Source organism: Bombus fervidus, chromosome 18 (assembly GCF_041682495.2).
Source record: "Bombus fervidus isolate BK054 chromosome 18, iyBomFerv1, whole genome shotgun sequence".
Lineage (NCBI taxonomy): Eukaryota > Metazoa > Arthropoda > Insecta > Hymenoptera > Apidae > Bombus > Bombus fervidus.
The window spans coordinates 4,113,885-4,129,536 of record NC_091534.1 but is presented as its reverse complement, the minus strand read 5'-3'; the positions used below and the strand labels follow the sequence as shown (position 1 = coordinate 4,129,536).

The following is a 15,652-nucleotide window of genomic DNA, read 5'->3' as shown; positions in this document are numbered from 1 at the left end:
TGAATATCTCGATGTTTGGTGAGATTTGATGTGAAAAGAATTTTTCAGCACTTAAAATATTTCAGTAAAGACAAAATAAAATAAATAACTGTATATATGTTGTATACTGATAGAAGGGATACATTCTTCTCTGTACACTGATCTTTTTTATTATGTTTATGTAGAATAAACGAAACCTCTTGTAATGTACAGCATTTCAATGTTAGCATTAAGATGTTAGATATTTTTGTTACTGCAAGAATAAATACTGTTTTGCTGGTGATAAAAGGGAATAGGTATTGGAGGGAAATCGTTTACAGATACTCGTTTAGTTCGCAACTCTCTTAAATTATTCAATTTTTCTCAAATGAGATTATATATTTCCTCTTTTTTACATCTTTAAAAATTTAAAGAACTTCGGTGCGTATTATCGAGCAAAATATTGTAGCCTTAATAATAATTGTAATATTAATTAAATTATACGTTATAAGTATAAACTGATGTTTGTTTGCTAGGATTATTTTTTATTTAATTGAGTTTGTACAAAAATATTAGTGATTATGAAAACTCTAAAAAAGATATTTCAAAGTACATATTATCGCTCATGTTATTATATTTTATATCTTAGATTGTATACTTTTGTCTTCAATGATATCTTTATAGTATTAAAAGAAACAGATATGTTTATATCTATTATTCTAAATAACTTCTTGTAACTTACGAATTGACAAACTGATAGACCTGTGAATCTTTTTGTTACGTTTAAATACTATTTCATTCAACAAACAACATACGGAACATAATCTTTACTTTCTAGTGTCCTTTTGTTTCAATATATATGTATACACATTTAACTTTATGATGTTACAATTGACAATACACTTGATATGACAAAGTCAATCTGTTTATTTTTTTTATTTAATCTTTAATATCGTGGATAGTGAAAATTGTTTTATAAGCTTATTGGAATTTATGTCATATCTTTGTATGATGTTTACATGTTACTTACAAAAAATTTAATTATATTACTATCAATTTTTAATCAATTCAAAAGTATGAAATGTTCCATGAAAGAGAGTTTATTGAGATAAAAGATTTCACATATATATAAGTAGTATGTAATTATTATTTTATAAACATATTGTTTACTGTGTATATGATATAAATATTCTCACATTTACTTTCTTTGAAACTAATTATTGAGAATATGCAAGTACATTGTTATATCTTTTCTTTTAAAACAAAAATCATAATGTTAAAATTAGTTATGAAAGATATATCAATAGCAAATGATTACAAATAATCGATTGTCCATGTCAGTTATTTGCTCTATTCAGTACTTGTAATTACAAAATTTATATCATCGGCACATGTATGGAACTCTTATCTTGGTTTTATAGGTGAATATTTCAATAATAATTTTACTTTCAGTTTCATAATTCGGATATATATCCTGGAATAATGATTCTATATTAGATAGACGGTTTATTTTGAAATTTGTTATGCAATTGTTTGGATTATATAGGAAAGTAGCTGACTTCCATATATTCCAATGAATGTTTTTCAAAAGGACTCAAATTTAGAAAGAGTTTATTTAAATAGTAATTGAGAGCATTGTAAATTTCACCCGGTGCATGAAAGTTTCTGTAAATACTCTTCCTTTTCTTTTTTCGTGCATGATGCTTCGTAAATTTCATACGAATATAAACAAATACGTAATGCACATATCAAACCAAATTATACAAAAGGAAATTTATATAATACAAAAATAATATTTACATATATATATAGAAGTTTGAAATCTCTCAGCTCAGTTAAATTATTATTAAGCAATTGAAATAAAAATTATGTCAATCCATGTGTTAATACGTAGATCAAGCTTTTATCAATTATTCAAAAAATTGTTATTTATCTCAAACATTTATTTTAAAATAATATAAAAAGTTATTTTAAAATTAACCTTTAATATTACCCGAATGATGAATTATTAAACTTTTCCAGTAAATAAGAATGTAAATATTAAAAATTTTGTCGATAAAATTTTCTCCAATAATCGTATTTTGTACATTTCTTTAATATTAAAAAATATCAACGTAATCGTAATAATCTTAGAATTTTGTGCAAATTAATACATGTATGATATCGTGAACAATGACACAGGAAGGAAATTCTGCCTCAGTTTCCGCAGTTATAGTAGATAAAATTTGACTACGAAGATAAAATATACCGAACTTCCTAAAGCAAGGAAAGCACTGTGATATTTTGGTATATGGAGAGATATATTTTTAGTACTCTCGATTAAATTGGAGGTTATCTTTATTGAACAACCGATTAATTAATTGTAGAAAATAAAACATTGACCAGTTTGATTACATAATGTAAACAACTTTCATAAACAATATTTACTCAGAGATATGTTTCGTTCAAAATAATCTTACATATAATAAGAATGTATTATTTATAGTACTAAGAATTCAATATATACATAGTTGTATATACATAATTGTATAATCAAACGAACGTGATTTACTGAAAATGTCGTCAACATGTTGTTACACGTGATATAGTAAAGAAAAAAAAAAAAAAAAGACGAAACAAAGGACAAATACGTACATTAAATGTTGATTGTGCAAGGGTTACGTGAACTATTTAAAAACTCGATCATCGAATACTATACGACTGTTTTGCGATCGCTATAGATAATGATAGGCCATCGTAGATCACTGGCTCTCGAAGGATCTTTCCTTTTTCAGTGAAACGATCCACTTATCGGCCTAACTCGGCTTTGACTCATTCTCGTCGGACTGTTCTGAGTCACCGTATGCTTCGAAACTTGTGTTCTTATATAGGAAAAAACTATCGTCGTTCCCTTTTCACGTGTTTCATAATTCGACATTAACAACGCCACGAATCTTGTTTAAACTGCAAAATCATTAAGAAAGAGTCCCGACAGCTTTTATAATGCGTGACACGCCACAGTCAGAATATTTAGTTGAAGAATTGAATATTCTCATTTAACGTAAATTATGTTCAAAATAGCTTGTGTATGGCGTTCTACGAACGTAGAAAAAAGAATCCACGTTATACTTGTTGTGAATCAAACTCGAGTTGCCTTCAGTGACACGTATCAAACAAGTAATTATAAATGGAAACAGGATTTTTTCCTTCTTTTTTTTTTCTTTTCTTTTTTGCGCAATCTTACTCGTGACGAACTTTCAAATATTTAGAATTTTACTCGGATTTCACTGATTCACTCCGAGCGATTCTGGACATACATTTGCTAGTGTTTCAGTTGTTTGATTTTGCCAAAACTTCGAATGAAAATTAGATTCGTGAACTAAGGCTCGTGAATTTAATTTTATAAATTCTTTCATTCCCGGTGCTGACTTTCGGCGGCTACAACATACCTAGACACCAAGTCCGGCATTAATCATAGTAAGTCAACAACAAAATGATCAACATTCCGCTCACGCGATATATACGCTACTGTCTGCCTTCTCTATATTTCCTTCTTATTTTTCTTTTTGCTTTCTGTTTTGTAATATCTATTTGTTTTTAGCTTTGGTTAACACTAACAGTTTGTATCCCCAGGTTTTGAAAGTTTTCTTCCCATTACTTTCTTAACTTCTTCTTCGTATATTCTATGCACGTAAAAATATATGTATGTTACTGCGTCTTCGTTTCATCTATTTTTCGCATATTTTTAATATTTATTTCTCTCTAATGATATATGTAAATTAACTATATTTAATATTACCAATCTTAATAGAAACGTAATCTGGCTTAATCTCTCTTTCATCTTCTCTTCCCTTTCGTCCTTCTCTCCTCCTTCGTATTTTATTCTACGTGCTAATAAAGTGCAGAGTTAATTAAAAATTAATTTTAAAATATTGTCTTTAACACGATAGCTTTTTAGTCGATTAAGAAACAAAGTATTTCGAAGTTCTAACATGTTCTTCTTACCTTTTTTTTTCTTTTTTTTTTACTGCTGCTCGCTGGATTCAGGGTTCCGGAAATGTTTCGGATAAATTTGCGGTAATTAACGTGAGAGTCGATTGATTAAATTATTTATTAATATATTCGCTGTCGTGTTTATGTATGTGTGTGCGTGTGCTGTATGCTTGCCACATATTTATTTTACTTTGCGCTTAATCGTATAAAGTTTTAAATAACGTAACGATATTCTTTGTTTTATAATAATGGAAATGGTAAATATCGGAGATCAATGTTTTCTTTGTATTAAATATTAAACACGATTATAACTAATTTAGCCATTTTATCAACTATTGCTTTCATTATATAGATTTCATAAATAGATAAATCAAGCTGAGAAATTAGCTTCTTGCCATTTTTTTCTATTGATTGCTATATTTATTAGAAAGTTCATATTGATTCTTAAGTTAAATAGAAACTTATAAATTCTGTTATTTAATTGAAAAGTGCCTGTAAGAAGTACTGTAAGTGCCAAGATTGAGAAACTTTGATATTTTATTGGAAAATGTTTCACATACCAATGAGAAAGCCATAGCATAGAATTTAGGTGCAATTTCCTTTACTAAATAATTATTAATAATGCTAGAAGATGGTGTCACAACGTCTCCTTTACAGAAAGAGATATAAGTGCCAGTAAACATTAGTTTATTGTTTCTTAGCTTTTATCTCTATGCCATTTGTCTAATTGAATCAAACATTGAGTTTCTTTACAACTAAAAAGTGACACACGTAGTTTTCCCTACAGATACGCTTTTCTTTTTCATAAATTTAGTCCACGTTAATGCATAACTTTTTTTATCCTCCTGAAAATACTTGTTTCTTGGAAACACTGTATTTTTTCCAAGCACTCTTCAATTTAAGATAATATACAACGTTTTGTATCCTTTAGATACAATGGGTAATGAATTACGCTTTTACATTATTAATTGTTCTGAAATAATCATTATTATTTTGGTTGTTTGGTGATTTAGATGAGACAATTATTAGCTAATTAGCAACATGTATAGTTGTAGTGAAATAAACGATGATATAATATTTCTTTAAAAAATATTTGTTTATATCATAATTCTTGTTGCATTTCATGCATTGCTCATGTTTTATTTATCGCAATTATTTTGCAAATTTCCTAAAGTATACATAAATGAATTTGTTGTTCTAATAAAAATTTATTGTATTTGCGCACGTGCTGTAAATTTGTTTAATGACGTATTATTTATTTAAATATTACTAACTTATAAGAAGCGTTTATTGCTTATATAATAAAGTTATAACTATCTTTACAAATTATCTACAATTCTATAAGTACTTTGAAAGCATTTTTACATTTTACGGTTTTACTATTATTTGCAGATCTATTTGAAGGAAATGCTTTTTTTCTATTTCTATCAATGTCAGTTAACAGTAACTTTGTAGATTAGATACGTCTATATTTTATAACTTCTCCACCGAACTTTTCAAATATTATGAAATGCGTTTGACAATATAAATTCAGGGAATATAATTTTGCTAAAAACAATACATAAACAGATACATACGTTGCGAGATAAATTAACAATTTTTATGTTTACTAATGTAATTAATTTTTGATGATAGGGTGAATTGGAACAGCAACTCTTACAAGCGAATCCAATTTTAGAAGCTTTTGGGAATGCTAAAACAGTGAAAAATGACAACTCATCCCGATTTGTAAGTTCAAGAAATATTGCTCTTTTTCCTTATAACATTTTCTCAAAATTGATATTCGTCTTCAGTTAAACCTTTTATGAAACTCTTGAAACCTTTCATGCGACAAGAAAGTTTTTGTTTCTTCAGGTAGAATATTTACTTTAAAAAACAGAATACACTATTAATTAATTTATTCTATAAATTGATTGCATATACTGTTCTAAAGTTGTATAATAAAAAGCAGTTACTTTTGTTACAAATATTTTTTATAAGTATTTATTAACAGATATAATACAATGAGATTAATATTTTCTACTGTGCTTTAGAAAATGGAAAAAATATGCACACGTATATATATATATATTATTTTTTTATTTTATTGTTAAATATATTATATAAATTATATTTTTATTTGTTATTGTTGTTTTATTAATTATATATTTATATATTATATTAATTATAATATAATATATATTTTATTAAAATATATCTATATATATTTTTTTTTTCTAATAAGAATCTAAAAGTAGAAAATATTAAGTAGTGCATTGTTAATTGTACCTAAAAAGCAATTTGCCTTAATGATAATTAATGATGTTAATAACTGACAATTTATGAAATAGGGTAAATTTATTCGAATAAACTTCGATGCCTCGGGTTACATTGCCGGCGCAAACATAGAGACTTATCTTCTGGAAAAGTCAAGAGCAATTCGACAAGCGAAAGATGAGAGAACCTTCCACATATTTTATCAACTTCTGGCGGGTGCCTCCGCTGATCAAAAAAGTAAGTCGACATTTATCATTGGTAATACAAAAATCATTTACACTTTTCATAATTTTTCTTTTATGACACAAATTTCTTTCAGTTCTTTCGCTTTAATATGTTAACTGTAAGGATAAACGATATTTGAGGGAAAAGCTTCATTGCCACGAATAACTTCGTAAATAGATTGCAAGAAATATTTTAGAATTTATTGGTTTAATAACAATATGAGATTGAGATTCATGGAAATGATGATATATGTTATCAGTTCATTATCAGTTCAACTTGTCTTATATAGGTTTATTCTGTGCACGTTTATGCCGTGTACAATGTTATTGACTCAGGCCAAGCCCATAGGACGTACTGTTTATTACTATTCGCAACGGAGAAGTGAATCGATATTCCCGCTTCGAGACACTGAACGTTTCCGCCCATTATGTGTTGTACTTGTTAGGTTATTTTGATCCATAGCCGAATCTATTCTCCGATTAAGCCTGTTCTTTCAGGATACGAACGATTTGAAACAACCTTCTTCATAGATGACTCAGCTGTGCTACCTGACTTGAAGTTCAATTATTTATGCGTGGAATGTCAGCCAACGAATCATTTTGGACGTCGTTTAATAACGTAACGCTATGATGAATGCATCAGTTTCTTCATTCGTCAAAATACAAATTTAGAACGTCCTTGTTCTCCATTTCCTGTTTAAATTTCTCTTTATGAAATGGCAGAATATATAAATCCCTGTCTTAAAAGTTGGAAGAATATATTATCCCAAATGGAATTGATGCAATATGGAAGCCACGTATAAAATAGAACGATTATGAAATTTAATTGTATACGAGACAAAATACAAGTGGCTAAATTGTAATAAAACCGAATTTACACTGTTTCACATTGGAGAACTACTGGCAATGATTTGTCTACAGAGAAAATGAAGGATTAAAGCCAGAGTATTTAGATAACTTCACTGGATGAATGCTTCAGATGAAGACTCCAAATGAGCACTGCGGATAAATAATTAGTTTTATTGCATTAAGAGGCATTTTTAGCACATTAGGAGTAATGATATGCTTATTAGATATTTTATACTTAGAATAACACCACGAAATAACTTGCAAAGTTTTGTTTACTCGTAGCAAAACATTTTGTATAAGCAAATACCCATGATGATTATATTCACTAATTCGCAAAAAATCAAAATTCTGATTTATTCGCATTCATTTCCATATTTATTTTGTACGATGTGTATCATAGAAATGCGAACTGATCGTTCGATTATGCATTCAACATGCGTTTATATGTACTTGTCAGTGGCGTTTCACCATGAGTGTATCATGCATTCTGTAAAGCTCAGCTGTACTCCGTTCACTGTACACTTTGGAGCAACACTACAGATGGAAGATGAAAATGACATATTTTGATGAATCATTCGCACTGCTTCTCTAAAATGAAACAACGTAAATCAATTTAATTCGGCAATAATCTAATTTCTAGAAAAGGGAGAAATTTAAATAAAAAATTAATTTTGTAAATACAGATTTGAGTATACATTCAGGCTTTAAATTTTGATCTTTATTCGTTTACGAGTTCATAAGCACGAGTTCGCATAAGTTCAGAATAAATGCAATTATATCAATTAAATATTTCATTCTCGATAAGTTCCAATAATACTAGATCTCGATTATACAGGATCATGGGACAAATAATTTGTCATGCTTATTGTTGTTAAAGAGCAAACTAAAGTATAATAGAATTCCGTTTTTATGAACTTTATTTATTTCAACAAAATTGTAGTCAGTAGATTAAATACTCTCGTCAGTTTAGTGCACTTACTTGAGCATGAACTCTTTCTTTATGAGCAAAAAATCATAAGTAGAGAAAAGAAACAGTAGACTTCTATTATATCAATTTCAATGATATAAGTTATTCGTCCCTCAACCAGTTCGTATAAATGGAATTTTCTATCGTAAGTTAAAATGAATATATTTCAAAAAAAGGAAATACTAAATATTATCCATATTGTATGTTTCATTATAGTTAGAAAATAGTAGTTCATTAAGTTCATTAAAGATAGTAAATAACAGTTATCTTCTCTTTCATACTCTACAATTATTCCTTTAATATATTTAAAAAAAGAACACAAAAATGATTCAGTATTTAAAAAATTTCAGAGGAATTTATCTTGGAGGATCCGAAACACTATCCATTCCTTTCCAATGGCGCATTACCAGTTCCAGGAGTGGACGATTCAGCTGAGTTCTTTTCAACCGTGAAGTCCATGCATATCATGGGCATGACAAATGAAGATTTTTCTTCGATCTTTCGTATCGTGTCTGCGGTAATGCTATTTGGTTCTATGCAGTTCCGTCAAGAAAGGAACTCGGATCAAGCCACGTTACCGGACAATACTGTTGCTCAAAAAATTTCTCATTTACTCGGTTTGAGCGTAACAGAAATGACAAAAGCGTTTTTAAAACCAAGAATTAAAGTGGGTAGAGACTTTGTAACGAAAGCACAAACAAAAGAGCAAGTTGAATTTGCCGTAGAAGCAATTTCAAAAGCTTGCTATGAGAGAATGTTTAGGTGGCTTGTAAACCGAATCAACCGATCATTGGATCGGACAAAAAGACAAGGAGCAAGTTTTATCGGTATCTTGGATATGGCTGGTTTTGAAATATTCGAATTGAATAGTTTCGAACAGTTATGCATTAATTATACTAACGAGAAGTTACAACAATTATTCAACCATACCATGTTCATTTTGGAACAAGAAGAATATCAAAGGGAAGGAATTGAATGGAAGTTTATTGATTTTGGATTAGATTTGCAACCAACTATTGATTTGATTGACAAACCGATGGGTACGTTCGAATTACTTAATCCTCCTCGTCCTCTTTAATGTAGCTTATACATTTAATACATATCTATATTCCACATTTTCTTTCTGAAGTCACTCGGTCAAAGTAACGTGCTAGTGAATTTAAATAATACATTGTATACATTTTAATATTACCTTTTCAATGTTTTAAAATTGAATTACTTAATGTTTCTATTGGAAACTTTGTTATTTACAAATTATGTTTATTTATCGTCAATGCTTCTTCAATAACTTAAGCAAATTTTAATTCAAAACAGGCATCATGGCTTTACTGGATGAAGAATGTTGGTTCCCTAAAGCAACAGATAAAACATTTGTTGAAAAATTAGTAGGTGCACATAGTGTACATCCAAAATTCATGAAAACAGACTTCAGAGGTGTGGCAGATTTTGCTATCATACATTATGCTGGAAAAGTTGATTATTCAGCTGCCAAATGGTTGATGAAAAATATGGATCCTTTGAATGAAAATGTTGTTAGCCTTTTACAAAATTCACAAGATCCTTTCGTTTGTCATATTTGGAAAGATGCAGAAATTGTTGGAATGGCTCAACAAGCATTAACTGATACACAATTTGGTGCAAGAACAAGGAAAGGCATGTTCAGAACAGTTTCTCAATTGTACAAGGAACAATTAGCAAAATTAATGGTTACTTTAAGAAACACAAATCCTAATTTTGTAAGATGCATCATACCAAATCATGAAAAAAAGGCTGGAAAAATTGATGCACCATTGGTACTAGATCAATTGAGATGTAATGGAGTTTTAGAAGGAATTCGAATATGCCGACAAGGATTTCCAAATAGAATACCATTTCAAGAATTCAGACAAAGATACGAACTTCTAACACCAAATGCTATTCCTAAAGGGTTTATGGATGGAAAGAAAGCTTGTGAGAAAATGGTAAGTGTAATCTTGTTTATATATTGAATTTTTTACTACGAATGAATATCACAATAATAATAATGATGATGGAATACAATATTCAATATTAATAAAATATTATAATTGGTAAAATATTGATTATATTGATTTAAAATTTATATGTACGTATATAAATTCACATATAATATTAATAATAAATGTACATATATATATATATATATATATATATATATATATATATATACATAATATAATTTATTATTTGCTCTTAATTGTTCTAGAAATTTAAAACATATATGTATATGTAATTTCACAAAATCTATATTTCAGATTCAAGCTCTTGAACTTGACCCTAATCTTTATCGCGTTGGTCAATCAAAAATTTTCTTCCGTGCTGGAGTTTTGGCTCATCTTGAAGAAGAACGTGATTATAAAATTACTGACATAATTGTTAATTTCCAAGCATTCTGTCGTGGTTTTCTTGCTCGCAGAAATTATCAGAAACGTTTGCAACAGTTAAATGCTATTAGAATTATTCAAAGAAATTGTGCTGCTTACTTGAAACTTAGAAATTGGCAATGGTGGCGTTTGTATACGAAGGTGAAACCACTTCTGGAAGTGACAAAACAAGAGGAAAAATTGACTCAAAAAGAAGATGAATTGAAACAAGTACGGGACAAGTTAGAGATGCAATTACATTCTGCACAAGAATATGAACGAAAATATCAACAAGCTATGGAAGAAAAAACTATGTTAGCAGAACAATTACAAGCTGAAGTCGAATTATGTGCAGAAGCAGAAGAAATGCGAGCGAGATTAGCCGCCAGAAAGCAAGAACTAGAAGAGATTCTTCATGATTTGGAAACAAGAATTGAAGAGGAAGAAGAAAGAAGTGCAGGATTAACTCAAGAAAAAAAGAAATTGCAATTAAATATAAGTGATCTTGAAGAGCAGTTAGAGGAGGAGGAAGCTGCTAGACAGAAATTACAGTTAGAGAAAGTACAGTGTGATGCAAAAATCAAAAAACTTGAGGAAGACCTTGCACTTTCTGAGGATACAAATCAAAAATTATTGAAGGAGAAAAAGATCCTCGAAGAAAGAGCAAATGATTTATCTCAGACACTTGCTGAGGAAGAAGAAAAAGCGAAGCACTTATCCAAATTAAAAGCAAAACATGAAGCAACGATTGCAGATCTTGAAGAAAGGTTGTTGAAAGATCATCAACAAAGACAGGAAGTAGATAGATCAAAACGGAAAATAGAAACTGAAGTATCAGATTTGAAGGAACAACTTGCAGAAAGGAAGACACAGGTATAGTGATTTTTATAAGTTTCTATTTTCTGTCAATAAAAGTACATTAGAAAAAAAGTAAGAATAATTTTAATCTGAAGTAAGAAATATATTTTTAAGTAAAATGTATAAAACAATAGTAATAATATAAATTTTTATAGGTAGAAGAACTTCAACTGCAACTTGGTAAACGTGAAGAAGAATTAAATCAAGTAATGGCAAAAATGGATGAAGAAGGAGCAGCTAAAGCTCAAGCTCAGAAAGCACTTCGTGAATTAGAGTCTCAATTGGCTGAACTTCAAGAAGACTTAGAAGCTGAAAAGGCTGCTAGAGGAAAAGCAGAAAAACTAAAACGAGACTTAAATGAGGAATTAGAAGCATTGAAAAATGAATTATTAGATTCTTTAGATACAACTGCTGCACAGCAAGAATTAAGAAGCAAACGAGAACAGGAATTAGCAACATTAAAGAAGAATTTAGAAGAAGAAACATCAATACACGAAGCAACATTGGCGGATATGCGTCATAAGCACACGCAGGAATTGACTGCTTTGAACGAACAAATGGATGCATTGAAGAAAACTAAAGCTGTTTTAGAAAAAGCAAAGGGAACGTTAGAGGCTGAAAATGCCGATTTAGCTACAGAACTTAGGTCTGTTGGTGCGAGCAGGCAAGAATCAGATAGAAGAAGAAAACAGGCTGAACAACAACTTGCTGAAGTAAATGCAAAACTTGCAGAGGTGGAAAGAAACAGGCAGGAACTGATAGAAAGAGTAACAAAATTACAACAAGAATCTGAAAGTATTATGCAACAATTAGAGGCAGCAGAGTTGAAAGCTTCTGCAGCCTTGAAAGCTTCAGCAACTTGCGAATCTCAATTTACAGAACTTCAGCAACAACTTGAAGAGGAAACAAGACAAAAATTAGCTTTAAGTTCAAAATTGAGAGCGTTAGAAAGTGAAAAGGAAAGTTTGCATGATCAATTAGAAGAAGAAGAGGAGGCAAAGAGATGCTTAGATAAACAGGTATGATGTCTAATCATTTAATTAACTGACGATTTAAATCTTTTTAAATGTAGGTGCACTCAACTAACTTTAATTGTAATTATTATAAAGTTCGTTATTTTCAATATCTGGGCGTTAATCAAAAAAATTTTGTATGCTTTTAAAAAATCACAAAAATGAAACCTTTATTTATCAGCTTTGTTTTTTTAAAATAGGTTATGGGCTTAACTGTACAATTGGCTGAAGCAAAGAAAAGAGTTGAGGAAGAAACTGAAGCTGCTACAGCATTGGAAGAAGCAAGAAAGCGGTGCATGAAAGACATTGAAGCACTTCAAAGACAAGTTGAAGAACTACAAGCTGCTAATGATAAGTTAGACAAATCAAAGAAAAAGATTCAAGCAGAATTAGAAGATAGTATCATTGAGCTCGAAGCGCAAAGGGCAAAGGTGCTGGAGTTGGAGAAGAAACAGAAAAATTTTGATAAGGTAACTGTGGGTGCAGTTTTGATTATTAATTGAAAAATATAAAATTGAAATTCTTAATTTATATTTAATTTAATACTAATAATTCTTAGTTTATATACAATACAATAAATTCCAATTTATTAGTTTTATTAATTTTGATTTGAATGTTTGCAGAAGCAAATAAATTCTTAATATTCATATTATACTGATTATTTGTTTCTATTATTAACGATATCTGAATAATTAGATATAGTTTTATTCTATTATTCTATTACTAATTTTTATTCTTTAATTCTATATTAATTTGCAATTAATAGAATTGTTACTTCTTTTTAATTATTAACAATAGTTTGGGGAACTTTCTGTGAGTTTTTCAATTATCATTATTAATGATTCATAATATTTAATGTAGAAAATTTGGTATCCAATAATAACATAAAAATTATTTACACTGAACCATTTTTTATTTTTACGCAATACTGAATATCTTATGGACCATTTATGCACAAACTTTTAATCGCATATAATTATTTGTATATATTATCTAATAATTCTATTTATAATTATATATCATGATTATTATTATTATATAATTTATTATAACATTATACGGCTTCAAAAGTTCCACTTCCACAACAATGTTTATTAAAGCACAATGTGTAATCGTCAGTATGATTTTTTACACGCTTCTCACAGATTATTCACGGTCTATAAGATGTTAATTACCAGTAATATAAATATCATTCATTTTTACGTTACATTAGATATAATAAACATTGAATAAGTTTCAAAAGTAATAGTAGAATTAGTATGATCAATTTTAAAACTTCTCTTTCTCTTAGTATTATTATTATCTTTAAGGTGCTGGCTGAAGAAAAAGCGGTCTCTGAACAGTATGCAGAGCAACGTGATGCTGCCGAACGTGAGGCTCGTGAAAAAGAAACTCGTGTCTTATCTTTAACTCGAGAACTTGACGAAATGAATGAAAAAGTTGAAGAACTCGAAAGAATTCGTCGAGGTCTCCAATCAGAATTGGACGAACTCGTAAATAATCAAGGAACAGCAGACAAAAATGTGCATGAACTAGAAAAAGCAAAACGTGCTCTTGAGTCACAATTAGCGGAGCAACGTTCTCAAGTAGAAGAGCTCGAGGATGAGTTACAATTTACAGAAGATGCAAAGTTGCGTCTAGAAGTAAATATGCAAGCTCTCAGAGCCCAATTCGAGCGAGACTTGCAAGCTAAAGAAGAACAAGCTGAGGAGAAGCGAAGAGGATTGGTGAAACAATTGCGCGATCTCGAAGCGGAATTAGAGGATGAAAGAAAACAAAGAGCTGCCGCTATTGCACAACGTAAAAAAATGGAAGCAGACTATAAAGATATTGAACAGCAATTGGAAATGCACAATAAGGTAAAAGAAGATGCACTGAAACAATTGAAGAAACTTCAAGCCCAAATAAAAGATTGCACTAGAGAAACTGAGGAAGCTAGAGCTGCCAGAGATGAACTTGCAGCAAGTGCTAAAGAAACCGAGAGAAAGGTAAAGAGTTTAGAAGCAGACTTGATGCAATTAACTGAAGATTATGCTAGCAGTGAACGAGCTAGAAGAGCTGCTGAGAACGAAAGAGACGAATTACAGGAAGAACTCAATAATAATGCTAATAAGGGTACATTAATGTTGGATGAAAAACGTAGATTGGAAGCTAGAATAGCAACATTGGAAGAGGAGTTAGAAGAAGAACAATCAAATGGTGAACTGCTAATGGATAGAGCTAGAAAAGCGCAAATAACTATCGAACAACTAACAAATGATTTAACGACTGAGAGATCAACTACACAGAAATTGGAATCGCACAAATTGTTATTAGAAAGGCAAAATAAGGAGTTGAAGGCGAAACTCACAGAATTAGAAACTGCTCAAAGAGCAAAGACCAAAGCTACCATTCAACAATTAGAGTCAAAGATTAATAATCTTGATGAACAATTAGAAACCGAAGCAAAAGAAAGATTTGCACAGCAGAAGATTAATAGAAAATTGGAGAAAAAGCTAAAGGAATTAAGTTTACAGTTAGAAGACGAAAGGAGAAATTCAGATCAGTATAAAGAACAAGCAGAAAAAGTAAATGCTAGAATGAAAGCTTTGAAGAGACAGCTTGATGAAGCTGAAGAAGAAATTAGCAGGCATAAAGCAATGAAAAGGAAAGCGCAAAGAGAAATGGATGATATGCTTGAATCTCAAGAAGAGCTAACCAGGGAGGTTGCAAATCTTAAAAATAAATTAAGGTAAGTTTTAGTCGTTCAATATTTTAAATATTTATATCTTTCGTTTTATTCGTTTTATATTTATAATAGAATAGAATTTAAATAGAATGTGAGGTGTTTACTCTCTGGCATTCATATAAACGTGAACTCAAATATAAATAAACATATATCGATTGTATAAAAACCGTTTGATATTTATAAACAATAGTAAATTCTCTGCACTTGTTGCAAAATTTTATTATATAATTTATTTCTTATGAGAAAGATAAATATGTCAAGATATTTAATAGACAAAAGGTTCTAATTCTTTGCCTTTTATTTAAATTACTGGAAATTGGTTTGAAAATAAGAAATGACTATACATATTAAAATATTTAGGCGTCGAGGGAAAAAGAATAGTTCATACCCCACATGAAAAAAGCGGAATTTCTTCAAGTCTCAAGCATTCCTCGAGTCTTGGTTAG

The 15,652-nt window shown here is 29.7% G+C and overlaps 1 protein-coding gene across 7 annotated transcripts in view; it reads left to right on the top strand.

Annotated features, from left to right (window-relative positions):
* Window positions 1–15,652, top strand: part of Zip (myosin heavy chain 10) — a 30,471-nt gene that overhangs the window by 9,221 nt on the left and 5,598 nt on the right. For 3 of the 7 annotated variants that reach the window (XM_072020992.1, XM_072020990.1, XM_072020995.1), the window contains exons 4-13: window positions 3,391–3,414; window positions 3,985–4,023; window positions 5,566–5,658; window positions 6,261–6,423; window positions 8,577–9,266; window positions 9,541–10,187; window positions 10,500–11,480; window positions 11,621–12,484; window positions 12,679–12,948; window positions 13,789–15,209. In XM_072020992.1, the coding sequence (XP_071877093.1) occupies window positions 3,391–3,414; window positions 3,985–4,023; window positions 5,566–5,658; window positions 6,261–6,423; window positions 8,577–9,266; window positions 9,541–10,187; window positions 10,500–11,480; window positions 11,621–12,484; window positions 12,679–12,948; window positions 13,789–15,209 (5,192 nt within the window). Of the gene's footprint in view, window positions 1–3,390; window positions 3,415–3,984; window positions 4,024–5,565; window positions 5,659–6,260; window positions 6,424–8,576; window positions 9,267–9,540; window positions 10,188–10,499; window positions 11,481–11,620; window positions 12,485–12,678; window positions 12,949–13,788; window positions 15,210–15,566; window positions 15,648–15,652 lie in introns of all 7 variants that reach the window. The other 4 variants (XR_011802302.1, XM_072020991.1, XM_072020993.1 and 1 more) reach the window with 4 other exon arrangements.